Here is a 22,008-nt window from a genome sequence, read left to right on the forward strand (position 1 = left end):
CCGGACTTTGTACAGGAACAAGCCCACTGAGTTCAATAGAGGACGGTGTCACTGTCAAGCAGCGGGGAGACGAACGTGCGTGCTTTTTGTGAACGTGTGCGTGTCCGTGTGTCCCTATGTCCGTCCGTATGTCTGTGTGCGTGCGTGCGTTGTCTGCCCTCTGCAGAGGGCTTGTGTGTACTGTACACGCACATGTGGTAGTGTATACATTTTTGTCTGCCCGTGTTTATTGTGTTGTAGATGTAAAAAAAAAGAAAAAAAAAGAGGTTATGTGAAGGTCAGCTGAGGCTGCAGCAGCAGCGGTGTTCAGACAGACGGGGGGGGGGGGGGGGGGGGGGGGGGGGGGTTTCACACAGCTTTTCAGAAATGCTGGGAGGAAGGTGACTCAAACTGCTGTGCGGTGGGTAATCTAACCGTATCCTCTCTCTCTCTCTCTCTCTCTCTCTCTCTCTCTCTCTCTCTCTCCCTCCCTCCTCCTCTGTTCTCCTCTCCCCCTGCATTGCATCCCCTCCCCCTCTTGGATATATACATCCACACCACCTCTCCCCCCTCCCTCCCGTCTTGTATACATACATCTCTCTATCTGTCTCTCTCTGTTTCTCTGTTTATTTGCAGGTTCATTGACGGTGTCCATCACGGACATGCGGGCTCCGGTGGTGGGGGGCTCGGGGGGCGTCTACGCTCTGTGCTCGGCGCATCTGGCCAACGTCGTCATGGTAACTGCCGTCATCGCCACCTACCTTCCATTGTTAATGTCTGATAACGGTGTCAATGGGGAGTTGAAATGTCAGCGCTGGCCGCTCGGGGAGGGAGAGAGAGAGAGAGAGAGAGAGAGAGAGAGAGAGAGAGAGAAAGAGAGAGAAAGAAAGAGAGTCTTCTATGCACACCATCACAGCTGGACACAAGCCTGATTTGTGTGTGTGTGGCTATTTTTGGAGCTGTGTGAAGCACAGGCTCCCTATACGTGGCTGTGTGGGTCTGTGTGTGTGTGTGTGTGTCTGTGTGTGTGTCTGTGTGTATGTAGCCTGAACTTCCTAAACTTCGGCACGCCACTAGTCCCACAGTTTTGCCACCACACACTCGCGCCATATGTCAAATCGACCGGCTTACTCGGGAATCGTGGGCTATTACTTTTCTAAGAGAAAGGTTCTATAGTTTAATTGATATTAATTTATTAGTGAAATAATGTTCCCCATTGACTTATAATGGGAATTGCAAAAACTCACATTCAATTATTTGTCTCTCGCAAACCATAGGGGCTAGAGTTTCAAGACTTGGAGAGGAGGTTCATAATGATTTCAAGGATTAAATAAAAAATTATTGTGTCATTTGGCCGCATGGTGGCGCCATAACACCCCACTTTACGTTATATGTTTTCCCTGGATTCCTTGGGTCATGACGCATCTCCCCATATAGGCCACGCCCATTTGCGCCATGATAGATTTTCCGCCATCTTGAATTTTCTCCAAAACACACTTTTTGCTCCTTTTCCTACATATTTTCTTCAAATGTCACAAAAATCGGTACACATGATCCACACACACACACACACACACACACACACACACACACACACACACACACACACACACACACACACACACAGTGCACACACGTGCACACAGAGGCTTGTGTTAAACGTCCTCAGTACAGTGTATCGTCACTGTCGGGCAGAAACCTCGTACCTCCAAGTTTCAAATTTGTAAATTCTTTCGCCAAGTAAAGCACTGCTTCCTCACACAAGGCCATCGCACAAAAGTAGTGAAAACAGCCGATCTAGATTGCAGATCGGCTGTTTTCACTAGTTTAAATCATTGATTGAATTGAAAAATGATAAATTCAAAACAAAGGGTTTTGGACATACAAGGTTTCCACCCGACAACGACGATATTCTGTCAAGGACTCAAGGCAGCGTAAGATCTCATTAATCACTTTAGGCCGCACCGTCGCTCAAGGCTATAGGAAAGTGCCAACACAAATAGGAATCAAAAGCGCAAAAGCAAGAGTTTCTAAACTTCTGGTCTGTGGCTCTGTGCTGATAGCAACCACTCGCAGACAGTTTGTTTGGTCTAGCGTGCTTGATGACTGGTCCGTCAGCTGGGAGCCCTCAAGGAATGTCTTCAGGGGCGTCACAAGGGTGGGGAAAGTGGGACCGAGTTGCTAGGGCCCAAGGTGGAGGGGCCTTCATTATTTTATACTTTATCTATTGAAAAATAGCAGATATACAAGCTCACAGCGCGGCACCGAGTGCCGCGCTGCGAGCTTGTAGATCTGCTATTTTTTAAAAGTCGTGAAAATGTGTGCAAATCTTTGAATATATGTGTTTTTAAGCGAACATTTGTAACTCAAATTTTGCTTATGGGAAACATAGGTTTAAAAAAAAAAAGAAAAAAAGCAAGGATTTGAAATTTCAAAGACAAATGTTCACAATTCTTCAAAAATAGCAGATCTACAAGCTTGCAGCGCGGCACTCGGTGCCGCTCTGTGAGCTTGTAGATCTGCTATTTTTCAATAGTTAAAGCACAAAATAATGCATAACAATGCGTTCCCAGTCTAAATGGGTTAAACCCCCTCCCGCTATGAAGAACATTCATGGGGGGCCCGCAGTGAATCCTTGTACCCGCAGGGCCCAGAATTTGGTGCGACACCCCTGAATGTCTTGGCTCAGCCTCAGTTTGAGGTTGCACAGTACGAGGGGAAGCGTCTCTCTGTGTACAGTCTTACCGCATCATAAGCCTCGCCATCTGTGACGTGTTCATCAAACAGTGTGTTGAAAAGAGTCGGTCACGCTCAGTTTAGTTCTTGAGGCCAACTGTTTGCACAAGTCCCCTTCTTTGCATTGAGTCTGCCTTGATGAGCGTTGCAGGGTTTTCCTTTCTCTCTGTGTGGCTTGTTTTCTTAATTCGACGCGTCAATTTGTACAAACCAATCAACCAAACCACATGTGGGGTTTTCTTTTTTATACCAAAAACAGCTGGGCTGACAATTTGATTGAGAGTGCATGGCAAAATGTTTTTTTTTTTTTTTTTTTTTTCTTGTCAGTCCGGGAAAGAGTGTTGCTGTGTGTCACAGCAATTCTCGACTTCATCATCATTATGATAGCAAGGTTTGTACCATTGAGAACTGACTGTGCTGTCCTTGGGTTAAAGGACAAGAAGGGTTCATATTTTAGATTGTAATTAGAGAAAAGAAAAGATGAGTGTTAAAATGTTTTCATTTACTGCTTTCTATCGTTTTAACAATTTTAATGACCTTGATTTCAGTGGTTGGGGGCATGTGTGCAAGTGGCTGAATATGTCTTTTTAGACACAATAAGACAGCGATTTCTTTACAGTAACACTACTAGCCCCCTTAAGTCACATCTGCCCATGAAAGATTGTGGTGCATCTTGGGAATGGGCTTATTACATATTTAGCAACTTGCACGCATGCCCCCAACCACTGAAATCAAAGTCATTAAAATCACTAAAATGACAGAAAGGAGTAAATGAAAACATTTTAACACTCATCTTTTCTTTTCTCTAATTACAATCTAAAATATGTTGTAAAAAAAACAAAGTTGTCCTTTAAATATTGCACAAGAGATTATGTGTACGGATTTGCGTGATGTTAATGGTAAATGGTAAATGGTGCATTTATATAGCGCTTTTTATCCAAAGCGCTTTACAGAGATTGTGCATTACATTCACCCATTCACGCACACATTCATACACCGGTGGCAGAGGAAACCATAAAAGGCACCAACCTGCTCACCGGAAGCAATGTGGGGTTCAGAGTCTTGCCCAAGGACCCTTCGACATTAACTCAGGGGGAGCCCGGATTCGAACTGGGAACCCTTCGGGAACCCTTCGTGCTCTAATAACGGTTTCTCTACCCCTGAGCTATGCCGCCTGGGGGAGACAATAAAATGAAATACGGTTCTGACACAAGGCGTTGTACAAATCAATGCTTTCACGTTATGTCTAAATATAGGTATAGTTGATCACCAATGAATGTAATAAATGAATGTACCTACGGTACAGTATCAATCAACAGCAAATATTAGTATGAATAATATGTACAGTCTCAAGTATCTGGGTAATGTATGAACCGTCATACAGTCACTGCTGGAAACCTACAGTAGGTGTTAAAGTAGCCTATCCATATGAATAGACTTGTGAATCTATGGGGGATGCGCTAGCCCACCACTCACTGGTAAACCTGGTAAACTTGTTATGCAAATAGCCTTTTGATTAGATAGGCTATGGTGCGTCGTCACTCGTATAGCCTATAACTCTATGGTTCTAGCATGCACTGTTCCGTGTGCATGTGGGAAATATATTGGCCTGACGGCGTCCGGTCAGCGATTATTCCTACCGTAGGAGACGGTGTCACATAAATTAGAAGGTGCGGCTTGTGATTGGCTGGAGCGGAGGTCTGGAGCGCTCGATCGGCTGTGGTCACTTGGACCGCGCGGGTGTGAATGTTAACCTCTATGCCTAAACCTAACCCTAACCCTAACCTCAGTAAAGCTATGCCTAACTCTAACCCTAACCTTAACCTCAGTAAAACTATGCCTAACTCTAACCCTAACCCTAACCTTAACCTCAGTAAAACTATGCCTAAACCTAACCCTAACCTCAGTAACCCTGACGCTGGCGAGTAGCCGACGCGGGTGAACGGAAAAGAAGCGCTCCTTCCTCCACCGTCTCCTACGTTTGGAATAATAGCGTCCGGTCACGTCCAGCCTCGAAAGCACTACTGCTCACTACGACATACACACACCATTAACTGTGATATTATTGGGATTTTCTTTAGCACAGCTACAGTCCACAGTCATATTAAACACAACGGCCATAGCGGTGTCGCTAGGACTCAATTTTATCGACTTTTCCTGGCCGTCTTTAATCTTGTATGGCAGCCGCCTCCGCTTCCCTTTCAGCGTGGGGAGACGGGAAAGGAAATGTCTCACACTGTACACCCCAGGGGCCAGGAACTTAAGGCGGGATGCCATTGGTGCAATTATTCATCCCCAGGAACAAATGTATTATTCTAAAGGCAAAGGAGCCATTGTTTTTTTGTCTTTATCCCAGAAGAATCACAGGGGATTTTCATTGGCCTCCTCTCACCCCTCTGTTAAGCTATCTTAGCCCTGATTAATAGAACGCAGCTGGATCGGAACCAGTAGGTGAAGAGCAGCCAGGTGTAAAATAATGTCTCATATCGTCGTTGTCGGGTGGAAATCTTGTATGTCCAAAACCGTTTGTTTTGTATTTATCATTTTAAAAACGATTTAAACTTTTGTGCGACTGCCATGTACGATGAAGCAGCTGCTTTACTTTGCGAAAGAAAATACAAATTTGAAACCTGGAGATACGAGGATTCCACCCGACAACCACGATATACAGAAGGTGCCCCTTGCCTGCCCATATGAATATGGATTGTCTCCCTAGAGTCTAAATGTGTTCAACAAATTGGAACAAGAGAGTCATCTTAATTGCGACCGTAAGGTCGCAGTTTAGTATCAAAACCTCCACCGGCCGTCCGTCACGTCCGTCACGTCACACGTCACACGTCACACCTTTGCCCTGCTCATATCTGGGCTCGTTTGTGTATTGTATGACATCACGCCACATCATCGGCTGAGGACTGTGTGATGTCATCATATCTCCATATATGGAGACATAAGTTGCTCATGCCCAAATATGGGCTGGTGAGGTCAGACTTAGTGTGATGCGTAGGTTATCTCCATATATGGAGATTCAACTTCAATGAGTAACCATGGCAAATCACACCGTACACAAATGACCCTTATATAAGACCGGCATTATCTACCGACAGCTGCTATAAGCCAACCCTGGCGATAAGGTCTGAGTCGAAGAAATGCTTCTTTCCTGGCAAGAATTGCCCCTTTATACTGTAGGGCTCGTTTGTGTATTGTATGACATCACGCCACATCATCGGCTGAGGACTGTGTGATGTCATCATATCTCCATATATGGAGACATAAGTTGCTCATGCCCAAATATGGGCTGGTGAGGTCAGACTTAGTGTGATGCGTAGGTTATCTCCATATATGGAGATTCAACTTCAATGAGTAACCATGGCAAACTGTCAACTGCCCGTATGTCTTGATAATTGGTAAAACAAACTTTTGGCCTATTTGTGGAGATAAGCGACCAACGGTCGCTTATCTCCCGATTAGGGAGTCTTACTGGTATGCCATTATTCTCTGTGATTGCTTGTTCATGATGTGACTTGGACGTTCTCCTTTGCTTATTGCAGAACTGGGCCGGGATGCGCTGTCCATACAAGCTCCTCCGCATGATCCTGGCATTGGTCTGCAGTAAGTTGTCTACTCTCTCCTCATCACCAGATGTCCCCCTTTGCGAGGGACAGTCCCACATTTCCATGACTTTTCAGGCGTCCCCCAAATTGAGACTCTGTCCCACATTATGACTGGCAGGTGTTGATATAGGTGCGCTGATTGTTGCTGAAGCTCTTAACGTGAGCTCACAGCAAGCTAGACTGGACCACACTGGACTACTATATTAATATGTTATAGGGCATTCCATTGTAATGTAAATCTCTCATTGTCTCTTTTACCTGCAAGATATGTTTTTAAGACTGTTATTAAAATAACAAGAGAAATATCCCCTATAGTGGGGTAAATAACCAATTAATAGGCAGTATTAGGGCTATGGTCGAATATGACATCAAAGCATAAGCATTTATTAGCAACTTAAGTAATAATTTGCTATTAACCCCCCGCCCGCCCGTCCCACGTTGTCCCACACAAGTGGTACTTCTGTCCCTCAAATGAACAGTTTGGATCTGGTCACCCTCTGTAGGAGTCACTGGGTCCAATCTCTGTAGAGCCAAGTTACATTCTTGTTTTGTCCCTAGCTAAACATTGAACAAGAAAGCATACACCCCTCACTACACACCTGTTCACAGTCTAGCTTAACCCATTTAGACCTGAGGCCTAAAAACGCCCTCTAAATCCTGACCTTAGTTTTCTGAAAAACCTCAAATATTTATTCAAAAATTACAAAAAAAGTATGTTGCTATTTACATCAAGGGTCTTCAACAGGGGGTCAGGGACCCCTAGGGGGTCCTCAGAGTTACTACAGGGGGTCCTCCAAATATTTGAGTGATAGAATTTTTTTTCTCCTTTTTTTATATTAACCATTTGAACCCTAGTGTCCATATTCGGGGGCCAAAAATAGTAGATCTACAAGCTCACAACGCTGCGAGGCGTTGTGAGCTTGTAGATCGTCTATTTTCGGCAAAGAGGTTTCGTGTAGAGGGGAAAAAGAGCAGACAAAGTCCAGAGTGAAAGGTCTAGTTTATTAAGTGACGGTTCAAGTGGTTAAATATCTGAAAACACGAATTGACATGAATCCCAAATACACTGATGATTGTGCTGTCAAACAATGAAACTACCGGTATATGGAACCTGGGGGCCCCTGATTCATCTCTTCTCAAAGTGGATTCCAGTGACTCTGTGGGTTCCTTTAGGGGGGTCTAAATTGACCCATACAAGTCTGTAACTCTGACAGTATACAAATGGAACCAAATGAACCCGTCAGTGTTCATTTGGTTCCATTTGTACACTGTCAGAGTTAAGACGAGACCTTGACATTATAAAGTTTGAGAAACACTGTAATAAAGTGATGACTCAATAATAACAATGATGACAATGACTTGGAGTGAGTAGCTAGCAGATTGGACACATAGCATTCTTTTCAAAGGACACAAGTCATGCTGCATGGCTGTACAGCATATGAGAGCCAATTCACGGTGACGTTCGTTAGCGAGCAATATGTTCCCTCCATCTGTCCGTTATCGCACTATACCTCTGCTAAAATATTGGTTTCAAATACAATCCTCTTGCATTTTGTGGCCTGCTGCATTCAGACTGCTATGTTGAACTATTACTTCACCTCTCTCACTTTGCAAGCTATAGGACTCAGGAAGGCAACTAAGGTCAAATGATGTTGCATGTCGCTTTTGATGGTTATGTCTCTGCATTCATTTGGGCGTTGCTTTTTAATCCTCCCGGGGACCCATCTTTGGCTGTGATTCAAACGTGGAATAACCTTATAGGACAGGGGTCTTCAACAGGGGGTCCGGGACCCATAGGGGGTCCTCAGAGTTACTACAGGGGGTGCTCCGAATCTTTGTGTGATAGAAGCTTTTCTTTTCCTCCTTTTCTATATTATCTAACCACTTGAACCCTAGTGTGCATATTCTGAGAACTTTAGCAAAAAATAGCAGATCTACAAGCTCACAACGCCTCGCAGTGCTTGTAGATCGTCTATTTTCGGCAAAGAGGTTTCGTGTAGAGGGGAAAAAGAACAGACTAAGAACAGAGTGAAAAAGGTCAAGTTTATTAAGTATTGACGGTTCAAGTGGTTAAATATCTGGAAACACAAATTTACATGAAACCAAGATACATGATGATGTGCTGTCAAACAATGAAACGATATGGAATCTATGAGAAGGTTGTGGGGGTCCCTGCATCATCTCTCTCTCAGCTAAGGGGTCCCTGGCCTGAAAACGTTGAAGACCCCTCTTATAGGATGTAGCTCAGCTTTAGCCATCATTATATGCTCATCTCCCTGCTGGATGATAGCACAATATAAACCCCACTCTAATCCTTCTCTCGCCTGAGTATCATGACTGCCAGGCTGAACTCGGACTCTTAACCCCGCTGATTCTGTTGCCGTTTCATTGACCATATTCACACAGCGGCTGTCTTGGTCTTACTTCTAGTGGTGTAAAGTAACTAAGTAGGCCTACCTTTACTTCAAGTACAGTACAGTTTGGAAGTATTTGTACTTCACTTGAGTGTTTCCAATTTCCAATACTTTTGCTTCTACTCCACTACTCAACTCGGATCGAAATATTATATTTTAACTGCATTTATTTGAACACTTTAGTAACTAGTTAGTTACTTTGTAGATTTTGATTCTTATCACAAGACATACATTAACCACTTATACACATACATTTCTTATATACTATTATCAAAATCTTTTGAAAATAGCCGATCTACAAGACCACAATGCGTCGCGATGTGACACATTGTGAGCCTGTAGATCGGCTATTTTCCAAAGGATTTTTAGACATTTAACATTTTTAAATGGGACATTCTGCCTAATGGTTACTTTTACTTTCGGTACTTTAAAGGGATATTACACTTTCAAACAAACTTTTAGGTCTAATCAGGCTTGTATGAACACCCTGAACAGTTTTTAATTTGCTTCATTCAGTATTTAGATATTTGATGTAAATGTTACCAGCTCCAACACGCCCAGGCCCTCTCCACATACACACCCATTGTAACTTCAAACTCCATTTTAACCATGATAGATTCATTAAAAACACACATTATTTTTTCTGGTGACTCATAATACCCTCCTAATACGTGAGCAGACCGTGTTTTTTCAATAACTTTTTTCATTTATTTTTAATAATTCTTTGGGAAAATGGAAAACATTAAATACAATAATATTTTATTGAAAATAAATGAAAAAAGTTATTGAAAAAACACGGTCTGCTCACGTATTAGGAGGGTATTATGAGTCACCAGAAAAAATAATGTGTGTTTTTAATGAATCTATCATGGTTAAATGTTTGAAGTTACAATGGGTGTGTATGTGGAGAGGGCCTGGGCGTGTTGGAGCTGGTAACATTTACATCAAATATCTAAATACTGAATGAAGCAAATTAAAAACTGTTCAGGGTGTTCATACAAGCCTGATTAGACCTAAAAGTTTGTTTGAAAGTGTAATATCCCTTTAAGTACATTTTGATACACGTTTGTACTTTTACGCAAGTCATTACTGAATTCCAGACTTTTACTTGTAACTACATTGAAGTATTCTACATTGAAGTATTGATACTTTTTCCACCACTGCTTACTTCATACCCATCCCCATCCACCGAATATGAAGACCAAAATGGCCACCACGCGATCACGGACGCGTGTATCAAAAAAGCATCCCGCTACGGGCAGTGGAGACGGCCCTCTCGTTCCGCTTGCCAACAACAAGTTATAAAACCTGACGCGTTATAAGTTATCTTGAGTATGACAGTAGTTCGGGTTTTAATGTTAAAGTAAAGGCGAATTCGAATAAGCTTTATGGAAATGCAACTAGTGAGTATGAATGTTAATTCACATTTCATGGTTCCCTTAATTGTTTCCTACAGCCCATGTTTTACAAATGTATTACATTTTTGGCTGTTGTAAATAAACAGTTATGTGTCTGCATTTTCTAGTAGTGAACAAAAAAAGACAGTATAATTTTTTCAAAACGTGTGTTGTGAGCTGTTTTCACTAATTCTAATTTCTCTTTTGTACCATGCCAACCCAGTAAAAAACACCCAGCATAGAAGATAAATAAAATTAGGGGCCTTTCACAGTACAAAGTGTCAAGTTTATTTTTGAGCACAGCACAAATTAAGTGTCAAGTGCAGGCTTTAACAGTAGCCTAACAGTAGGGGCGTCTCTATAGAGTATAGGGGCGTCTCCACTGCCCGTAGCGGGATGCTTTTTTTGATACACGCATAACGGACACATTGTTTCTCTTGTCGTTTCGCAGTGAGCTCGGAGGTGGGCCGGGCGGTGTGGCTGCGCTTCTCCCCGCCGCTGCCCTCCTCGGGGCCTCAGCCCAGCTTCATGGCCCACCTGTCGGGGGCGGTGGTGGGCATCAGCATGGGCCTGCTCATCCTGCGCAGCTACGAGGAGAGCCTGCAGAAGCAGTGCTCCTGGTGGGTCATCGTCTTCTCCTTCATCACCTTCCTCCTCTTCGCCATCTTCTGGAACATCTTCGCCTACGAGCTGCTGGGCGTGCAGATCCCTCCTCCCCCCTGATGAAGGCCCCCCCCCCTCTACCCATCCCTTCCCCCCCCCCACCCCCGGCCCCCCGAAACCCTGCTTTGTGCATAGGGCTGTCACAATTATTATTACACATAATCGTCTGATCGCAATTGTTTGATATAATCGTGATTATTTTTCATAATCGTCATAATCGTTTCCGTGTTGAAGAAATGATAATATATATTTTTTAAAGTAAAATAAATTGTGGAAATAGCAGCTCTACAAGCTTGTAGATTGGCTGTTTCCACTATCGATGTTCTTTTTTAAGTATAAAGTTGTCAAATATGTCAGTAATTTCTTTGCGTATTTAGGTTATGTATCATATCTGCCATGTGCAACTTCAAAGCCTACAAGCCAAACAGAAATGTAATTATCAACGACAAAAACACAATTCAATCGTTAATCGCAATTATTCGTCATGACAATTAATTGTCATGTAAAATGTCATAATCGTGACAGCCCTATTTGCGCATCCACATTTTTCTGCACTATAGCCACCATAAACCAACCCCCCCCCCGCCCCCCCCTTGCCATTTCCTTTCAGATTCAAACCAACCAATATGAATTAATTCAATACCGAAGCCAACCGAGAATAATATTGTGAATATTTTCTACAGATACTTTGCAAATCAAAGAAATACTTCTCTTTTATTAAAGAGGGATTACAGTAGCAAGAAGTACAGGTGACACGTTCCTCATATCCACTTTGAGGAACAGCTCTCTTTTTTATATAGCCTATATAAAAATTATGTTGAAATCCCATCCAACCTTACTCGCTCTATCCTTTCACAGAGGAGCAATTTGCTGTCGAACTCTTTTATTCCGAGGGACTCCATTACGTACAAGTGCGTCCTGCAAGCTTACCATTTAAAGACCCCGTGAATGGGAATCTCAAACTCAGTTCATGGCCTCTGACAAAACAATAAAAGAACAGTTGCTTGCATTGCAAAGGTGCTAGCCAAATATTCAACAGCAGCAACGTACGTAACGGTATTTGTGGGGCAATGCCAAAACGAGGAAGCAGTGATGAGATTACGTTTTGTAATATTTATTTTAACCCGTTTAGAACGGGTACACATTATTCTGTATCATTATTTTATGCTTTAACCATTGAAAAATAGCAGATATACAAGTGAGCTTGTAGATTCTATAAGTGTCTTTTAAGTCCTTCTAAGATTTTTTGAAAAACCTATGTTTCTATGTCAGCAATCTGGCTATAGCCATCGTCAAAGAAAAGGTCCTTTTCACTTAAATGGAGCTCAGTTAGTCTGTTCTTGAGAAACTACTGTGTCAGTGGTTCTCAAACCTTTTCATGTGAAGGACCCCCAAAATGATATTTATTTGGCCACGGACCCCCATCTCAATATATCTAGTTCCAGGGACCACCCAGAAGCAGAGATTTGAGTTACAAACGTTCGCTTTGAAAATACATATATTCAAAGATTGGGCACACATTTTCACGACTTTTTCAAAAATAGCAGATCTACAAGCTCTCAGCGCGGCACTCGGTGCCGCGCTGTGAGCTTGTATATCTGCTATTTTTCACTGGTTAAAGCATTCAATAATTCAAGGCATTTGGACTATGTTAGGTTTACAATGGAGAGAGACGGGGAATAGGGGGCAGAATGTTTGGAGACACCAGGAAGCACAGAGAGGTCATGAGATGGACTGAAATCTGTGACAATGTGTTGAAAACACCAGAATGCCATGAGTCATAAGCCCCTTTTCCACTGACATGGCCCAACACACCACACCACACCACACCTGGGTAGAGTGGTGTGAAAGCGGTACTATACATGGTACTAAAGAGTATCCAATCTAGAGTACTGTAGGTCTGAGCTAGGCCAAACAGGGCCAAACACTTCATAATGACTGATCACTCACTGACTTTTCATTTAGACCACCAGGATATAGTTGTAATACATGATAATAGATTGTTATAACCACTATTATAATCCAATATAGTGTATTATAATTATCATGGTAATACATTAATACTTTATAGTGTATTATAATCACAGTTATAATCCATTGTGTGTGGATTATAATTAGGATAGTTGTAATACAAATTTATATTGTATCATCACGGTTAAAATGGTAAATTTGGGTTACTTTTGTGTAATGGAAAATGTGGTGCGGTGTGGTGTCGTGTAGTGTGGTGCTAAAGCTGCAGTCGAAAAGGGTCTTATTTATTATATTCACACAGTGGCCACTGTGGTATGAAGTATGAGCAAAATGGTTGCTGTGTGAATAGCTATCCACTTAGGTCTAACAACATAGGTCTAAATGGGTTCACAACCTTTTCTTTGTTAACTCTGAAACAAAATGTCAAGGACAAGCTCAAACACCTCAAGTAAGAGATCTCATTCAAAACATCTAGTGAGAATTGAGCTACAGAATAGAGATTGTGTTCAACATATCGTCGTTGTCGGGTGAAAACCATTATACCATACACTGTATGTCCAAAACCGTTCGTTTTACATTTATCATTTTTAAAATGATTTAAACTAGTGAAAACAGCCGAACTACAAGCACACAAGCGTTGTGTGCTTGTAGATCTGCTGTTTTCACTACTTTTGTGCGACGGCCTTGTACGATGAAGCAGGGCTTTGCTTTGCGAAAGAACGTACACATTTGAAACTTGGAGATACAAGGTTTCCACCCGACAATGACGATATATAAGAATAATCTCTCTCTCTCCCCCTCTCCCTTCCTCTCTCTGTCTCTCTCTTCTTTTCTTTTCTTAGTTGAGTGCAGATCAATTCTTTCTGAGTTATAGAGATTTATAGAGATTCTCACTTCATGGGATCGTTAAATCTAAGAGGGCACAAGTTTTTATAAAGTCCCATCCCTAACATACTTACACTGTGGATACCAGTAGTCACAAGAATAATGGTACATATTATATTAGATTTACAAGACATCCGTGATTGAAGGGAAAGAGACAATGAGGGGGGCGGCAGGGGGGGTTGGGGGGGACATACTGTACGTCTTAAGAAAAATGACATTCTCAACGTAATTATTTATTTGGTGGTCGTCTCTTCAGCGAATGAGCTTCATCTATTTAACGTGGCGTACTGTATGCTAGCTACACACCCGCTAAAGTAGCCTACTGTGTAAAATATATCATCTCACGCTCCGTGGATCCGACTGAGGCAAGGACACAAACGCGGGCAGAGGTTTTCCTCGGTCTTCTGAAAACGACCACTGCTGACCCCGAAGGTCAGCGCGGTCTGAGACACACAGTCACACACACACACACACACACGCACACGCACACACACACACGCACACGCACGCACACACACACACACACACACACACACACGCGCGCGCAGACACACAGACAGAACAGACAGGCCTCTGCCTATTCTCGCTCCAACAGACTGAACTGGGGAGGGCAGGGATGACACCACCTGACCCCTGAACTCCATGTCCCAGAGGGCATTGGGGTCTCTGTCGGGGGCCCAGTCTATACCTCAGTTTCACATTCTTAGGGACTGTATACTTTTGTAAAGGAATGTATCCATAAAGAAAAAGAGTGTTATTATTATTATTAAGTTATTTTTTTCATTTGATAGTGGATGTGTATATCGTATGTTCATTACTAAGAGTATATTTATTTGTATTTTATTTATTTATTTCCCTTGTTTGGGGGGGTGGGGGGGTGAAAAGTTTCAAATGGTGCAAAACTTCACGCTAAGATTGTTGTTCTTCTGATAACTGTTCCTGTATGGCTTTGATCCTCTAAAAGAAAATCCTGTTTTCTTGGCAGAGCGTCAACGACTCAAGTCCACCTGACATAACTCTTTTTTGTGCTTTACAAAATAAGCCATAGAAGAACCAACTCACCGAAGGCAAAGGCTGCAGAGAAATGAAAATAAAATGTATTTAATTTGAATTGCAGGGGAGCTTCAGTGAACGTTGTTAATTTAGAGGTGTGGCCAGAGACTGAATAAGAGACATCAGCAGCTTTCTGAATACAGATGGGTGTGGGGGGGGGGGGGGGGGCGGGAGCTGTTTGGGGGGGGGGGGGGGGGGGGGGGAGCTGTTTGTGCAACTACTGTACATGCCTGGGAGAGTCTGGACTAGGGGTGGGACAATATGCGATATTATCGTTTATCGCGGTAAAAAAACACTCACGATAATCGTATCGTGGAGATTTAATGTATTGTGATATCGTCCTCCGTCATGCACTGGGATCAATTCACCTTTTATTTGCCGAGCTGCATATCCGGTACCACATAAACCCTCTATAATTGGTAAAAGGTACTTATAATATACGTACGTCTTTGGCAAATGTTCCGCCCCAGGATAATGGATTTTGATTATCGCGATAATATCGTAAATCGCGATTTCTATTGTCACAATAATCGTGATATGAAATGTTCACATCGTCCCATCCCTAGTCTGGACTCTCTTGTAGAGTGAGTTACGTTTAGCTGCGGGCGGGTGTCGCGCGCCGAAAATAGCCGATCAACAAGCTCACGGCGCACCACGCTGCAACATACTGTGAGCTTGCAGATCTGCTGTTTTCGGTGTTGGACATACTGTATATGCACAGCTTAAATATTGGTAATTCCCCTGTAGCTACACACATTTTCGCAGCTTGGCTTGCCAGATAGTAAACACAGACAGTAGGCTGAGGTCAGTTGTGATGTTGCCAGGTTTACGTTCTCGCCTCTGGTGCGTCGATGCCTGAAAGCAGTTCTTTTTTTTGGGGGGGCAAATAACAAAATATGGAGAGAACTCCCGTCAACATATCGTCGTTGTCGGGGTGGAAGCCTCGTATCTCCAAGTTTCAAATTTGTATGTTCTATTGGCAAGTAAAGCCCTGCTTCATCATACAAGGCCGTCGCGCAAAAGTAGTGAAAACAGCAGATCTACAAGCACACAACGCCTCGCACCGCGAGGCGTTGTGTGCTTGTAGATCGGCTGTTTTCACTAGTTTAACAAATGGCTTAGGACATACAAGGTTTTCAACCGGCAATGACGATATATTTTAAAAAGGCTCAGGCTTGGCTCGCTAATTACATTGACTCACTCAATGTTCATTTCTTTCCCACCCTTTCAATCAATAATTCATCGGAATGTCTTTTGGCTGCTTGGGAATATTTATGCATTCACCGATCGTGATGGTCGGTCATAAAAACAGGAGACTGGCAAACGGAGGCAAAAGGTTTTGCCATTTTCCCCAAATGAACCATTTATGGAAAATAAATGTAACATAGACGAGATTTCCCAGTGAATGACATCGATGCACTTGTGATAGAAACTTTGTGCGCGCGTTGTGAACATTATTGCTAGGTACAGCGTACGTGCTCTGATGAATAATGCATACTTATCCTGTTAGGCCTTTAATGATGATAGAGTGCATGCCGGAGGGAGGTTAAAGTGTAACAATGGACCCAAATGGGCCCCAAATGGGCCCTTACGTGGTCCCAAATGGGTCAATCTTTACACTCAGAAGAGCTACGTTTGACACTGATGATTTGACTGCCAGGGACGTGCTGGGCCCCTGATTCAGCCCGGGAAAAAGAGTTGGAGAGGCCCTCATTGCGTGCTATAGAGAGAGATATAGTAGCTGCTGCCACTCAAAGATTTGCCATTTCAGATCATGACAAGTGACAAGCCAGTGGGCCAATTACATGAGTTATATTTCGTCGTTGTCGGGTGGAAACCTTGTATGTCCAAAACCGTTTGTTTTGTATTTATCATTTTAAAAAATGATTTAAACTGTGCGAGGCGTTGTGTGCTTGTATAGATCTGCTGTTTTCACTACTTTTGTTGCGACAGCCTTGTTTGATGAAGATCTGTGTGCTTGTAGATCTGCTGTTTTCACTACTTTTGTTGCGACAGCCTTGTTTGATGAAGTAGGGCTTTGCAATTTGGAGATACAAGGTTTTCTGCCCGACAGTGACGATTTACTTTGTTGGCCGCCCAGCCCCCAAAAAGGCAGACATTTTATTTTCCATTTTTTCCTAATGGCCGGCCGTTCGGGAGTTGTCCCGCTTTTCAGCACGTCCCTGTTGACTGCTGTTTTCCAGCAGGTGACAGGGGGGGAATTAAATGAGAAGCGCGTGCGTCTTAATTAACCGGGAGGGGAGAAGTTAGCCGAGCGTGTTTTATGAACCTGGCTGTGGGGCTCGAGCCAAACACAGCACCGACATCACACCTTCGACCATAGGAGGGCTGTGCCCTCTTCTTTCACTCCTCTGCTATCCAGACCACAGCTCAAGGGAGAGGAGTTTAGAGGTGCGACTGTCATCCCCAGCAGGCACGTGCACACACAGACATCAAAGGGGGCTTGAGCCCCCTGCCCTTTTATCCGTCTGTAAAAAAAGTGCCCTCTCCAGAACATGAATGCAGTTTTTACTATGGTGAAAGAAATGCAAATGCCCCTCTTTCCATGCCATACCCGAAGGCAGCATTCTTTGTTCAGTGTGGTATCAAGCACCGAAAATAGCCGACCTCCAAGCTCAGTGTGAGCTTGGAGGTCTGCTATTTTCGATATTTTCACTGAAAGGCCCTTTTAGGAATTTCAGCCCCTGCCTCTCTAACATTCTCTTCACGTCCCTGAACCCCAGCTGACATAATGTGACGGTTTGGGTGGCGCCAAAGCGAGGCTTATGAAAGATAGGAGGGAGAGGAGGGATTGAGGAGGCACTCCCCGTAAAACACCGGGTCCAAAGGCCGTAAAGCAGTTACTGTATACATGCGTGCCTTTGTGTCTTGTCGCGTGCGCACATCCAGGGGCGCCACAAGGGGTAGGAAAGTGGGACTGAGTTACTAGGGCCCAAGGTGGTGGAGGGGCCTTAATTATTTTATACTTTAGCTATTGAAAAATAGCAGATATACAAGCTCACAGCGCGGCACCGAGTGCCGCGCTGCGAGCTTGTAGATCTGCTCGTGAAAATGTGTGCAAATCTTTGAATATATGTATTTCTTAAGCGAACATTTGTAACTCAAAATTTGCTTCTGGGGGGTCCCTATACATACCATTTTGGGGGTCCTTCACATGAAAAGGTTTGAGCTCCACTGACATCGAAAAATAGATTAAAAAAAAAAAAACGTAGAAGGATTTGAAATATTCAAAGATTTTCATGATTTTTCGAAAATAGCAGATCTACAAGCTCGCAGCGCGGCACTCGGTGCCGCGCTGTGAGCTTGTATATCTGCTATTTTTCAATAGTTAAAGCACAGGGGCCCCACAGTGAATCCTTGTACCCGCCGGGGCCCAGAATTTGGTGGGACACCCCGTGCGCACATCACAACAAGTCCGGTGTCAGGATGATGCATGGCCACTGCAAGAGGGGAGGCGGTGTTATTTAACCATGCAGGCCCAAAGCTGCACTGTACATGGCACATCATCTTGTAATGAGTAGATCTGACGGGTGGCGTGATGTTGAATTAACTGCCGTCGATGAGTGACATTTCATAATGATTATTTGGTTTAAAAAAATGTACAGTACACGGTGGCAGTGTTCATTTTGTCGACTAAGACTGAAAGACTACAAGATTTTGATATTTTGTCGATAAGACTAATAGACTGGACTAAAACAATTTCAGAAGACAAAGACTATTATTTGTGTCATTCAAAAGACTAAGACTAAATCTAAGTCTAAGACTAATGGCTGTAAAAATTAACACCGGTATGTAACTGCAATGAAATTAAAGCCAAATACATGTTTTATGTATGGTTTATTTTGACCAAGTAACAGGCAGTAGAAGACAATGACTTGTTCAGAATTATGTTGTTATATTTGGCCTAAAAAAACATATCCTAAAAGATGAAGACTAAAAGTCTAAGGCTAATCCCAAAAGACTAAGACTAAATGGTGTGTTATTCAAAAGACTAAGACAAAATTTGCTGAAAAGATTAACACTGGCGGAGAATGTCTTGATGCAAACATGTGACCCATCATGCTCACTAATCCACACATCCTCCCCTCTATTAGCCAATGTCTAAAGTAGAGTGTAATGCAGGGGAGGGCTAGTCACTCGTTGCACTAATTGCAGTGCATAATGATCAACATGTTAATGATTAATAGCTGAGCAGACTGCAGAACCAATTATGCAAGCGTTCATCTCTCCCATCGACACCTGAACCCCTTTATTGACTTGATTCTTTCGACGTATACAGTTCTGCCTTTACTTTCACCTCTGCGCTTGTTCTTATTCTGAAATGCAGCCTGACTTTGTAGCAGCATACTTGAGGTCGTCTTAACTACTGTTTTCTTGTTCCCAGTTCGTTTGTCACCATAGGTGGGCGTTTCTTCTGTTCATGTTTGTTTTGTTGTTGCATTTGTTGTGTATAATGTGTTTCACTGACATGCCATGATATTCTTGTGCCATCCGCATCCGTTGATGCTTTCTTCAGCTATCAACATCCTGATCCATTTCCAGTTGTGCTGTTACATACTGTACATGACCAATGCCTTGTGACGTAAACCCCAAACTACGCAAAGGCAACACGCGCTCCTTTGCTGCAGCACATTCTGCATTATCACGCTAGGTCTATCGCAAGGAAAGAGACTATATCCCCATGCAGTGCCCTGTTCATAATATGTACTGTGCTGTATGTAGTTCAGCTTAGGGCATTAACGAAAAAGTCGACTCCGTCGACTGCATTACACAAGTCGACTCCCACCAGAGAAAGTCGAAAGTCGAAGTGAAGTTGAAAAAAAAAGAAATCCTTTGTATTTTATTTAATATTACAGTGGTTCTCAACCTTTTCAGGCCACGACCCCCAGAATAATCATATTTTAACTGTGTCCCCACCCTGACGAGCACTAAGAATTGAGGCGTTACATTTTGGTATAACACGGTTCTATTGTGAAAATAGCCGGATCGTCTATTTTCACAATTTCTGCCTCTATATATTTGACAATTTGGACAATGTTTAATTTGTCATTTTAGAGATATTAAAAAGTCCTTAAAATGGCACTTTAGAAATGTGAAGATACCCTCTATACACTTAAACGTTATGTTGGTTTGTTTACAGTTGAGTGAGAAAACAATGTTGCACATTAAGTTAATCATCTGGGGGCCCCCCAAAATAATTAGGGGGTCGTGTATGATGTGATGACGTCGACTTCAACTCAACTTTTTACTGACTTGCAAAAGTCACAAGTCGTTAATGCTCTAGTTCAGCTAAAGATGTTGATACATACAGCAGCCGCAATGAACTTGTTTCAGACGACCCTGACCAGGCCTTCTCTCAGTGTATTTGTGTACTTGAAACATGTTGCAGTCTCAGTGCAGGATACTCTAGAGCAGTGGTTCTCAACCTGTGGGTCGGGACCCCCAGAGGGGTCCCCAAATAATGTTCCCAGATGTTTAGCTAAATGTTAACATTGTTTTCTCACTCAACAGCAAACAGACCAACATACAGTATAAGTGTCTACAGGGTATCTGCACATTTCTAAAGTGACAATTTAAGGACTTTAAAGAAATTTTTAGTACCTCTGGTCAAACATTGGTCAAATTGTTAGGCAGAAATTGTGAAAATAGCAGATCTACATGCTCACAACGCCTCGCAAACGCGAGGCGTTGTGAGCATGTAGATCTGCTATTTTCACAATGGAACAGATCGAGTTCCAAGTGATTGTGCAGGGTGGGGGTCCCCACTTCAAATATGATTATTTGGGGGGTCACAGCCTGAAAAGGTTGAGGACCACTGCTCTAGAGCAGTGGTTCTCAAACCTTTTAGCTCGAGACCCAAAAGAGAAATTTGACGTTTGCACGGGAACCGAAACTAGTTAAACCCGTAGTGAGCTTGTAGATCGGCTATTTTCACTACTTCTTGTTTTTCTATTTTATGGAATTTCTTCGATTTTTCTTTTATTTCTTCATGAAATTAGTGAGAAATTAAAAACAATTTAATTCATGAATATTTTTGCTTGTGTTTTTAGAAAATGTTTAGAAATAATAATTAACTAAATGTAGGAAATGAAAAAATTAAGGGACCCACAAATGGGTCCCCACCCACTGTTTGGGAACCAGTGCTCTATAGAGACATCGGCACTTTTTTCTTTTCTCCCCAAGATATATTTTTGAGATTTTGCTAATTATAATAGGCTAATACTGGCCCGGGAGTTCTCTACAACACCAATCCTACAGGCATTTAGCTTAGGCCCGAATTATTGCCCACATTTATAAATATCTTGGAAAAACATATGAATAGATAACTGGGCATTGAAATACTGTAAGAAGACCTCCAGGTACACCTTGAAGGCCAGGCAAGGGTTCCAAGACACCACTTTGAAGACGACTACACTGAAGTGGCAACAGTGCCACTCATTATCCAATTTTAAAAGGCAATGCCACTAATGTTTCTGTTTTAAATGACACCGCCCAATGGCATTGTGGTCTTTCGAGCAGTGATGGCTGAGTGGTTAGTGTCCATACCTAGGACTCCGGAGGCCCCAGAGGTCGCAGGTACGATTCCCCGCTCCAGCTATCACCCTCGTGCTCCTTGTGGTTCAGCACTGGGTTCAGCTGGGTTAAGCTGAAAAAAGCAGCTGGGTTGGGCTGCGATATCTGAATTTCCCTCACGGGAGGAGTAGGTAACTATCTTCATGAGTCTAATTAAAAAAAGGCAAAAGGAAGGCTAGCATATTTCAGTTTTTAGTTTCAGAGCATTATGGATAACGTTCACAAATAGGGAGAAACGAGTGGATTTCCCCCGCTATGGTTTGGTATGAAGTCATATCTGTGCTGCTGTGGTAGTTTTCATGAGCTGCTTATTTGCATTAATAAAATGGTGCCAAGCTTAAAGGTTTAATCTCCAAACCAGACCAGAGGTTGTACTTAATACAGCGTTTACAAAAAAAGAAAGGGAAAAAAAAAGAAGCTATTTTTCTCTGGGTCTCGACGAAGAAACTAAAGGAAACCTAAATTTACATAAATATGGATAATTTATATCAAAAGTCGTCATTAATTATTTCATGATCTAATTGTACTTTTTAAATGTTCTGAACGGAACCATTTTATATTGTATATATATATTTTTTTGTTTTATTTTGTACTGTTCATTGTACTTGCTTTAATTTAGAAACAATATAAATAAAGAACAATACTGTGGCAACATCTCCATGGTTCCACTGCCTCCCTTTTTGAACCCATTTAGGCCTGGAATTA

General features: G+C 42.6%; 1 protein-coding gene across 1 annotated transcript in view; it reads left to right on the plus strand.

Annotated features, from left to right (window-relative positions):
- Window positions 1-10,860, plus strand: part of rhbdl1 (rhomboid, veinlet-like 1) — a gene marked incomplete at both ends in the record, with an annotated part of 122,703 nt that extends 111,843 nt beyond the window's left edge. The window contains 3 exons of the mRNA XM_080747658.1: window positions 616-716; window positions 6,264-6,324; window positions 10,589-10,860. Coding sequence (XP_080603784.1) covers window positions 616-716; window positions 6,264-6,324; window positions 10,589-10,860 — 434 coding nt within the window. The remainder of the gene's footprint in view (window positions 1-615; window positions 717-6,263; window positions 6,325-10,588) is intronic.
- Between the last annotated feature and the right edge of the window lie 11,148 nt (window positions 10,861-22,008).

The sequence above is a fragment of the Nannobrachium achirus genome (genome assembly GCF_963921795.1).
Source record: "Nannobrachium achirus genome assembly, chromosome: 18".
Classification (NCBI taxonomy): Eukaryota; Metazoa; Chordata; class Actinopteri; order Myctophiformes; family Myctophidae; genus Nannobrachium; species Nannobrachium achirus.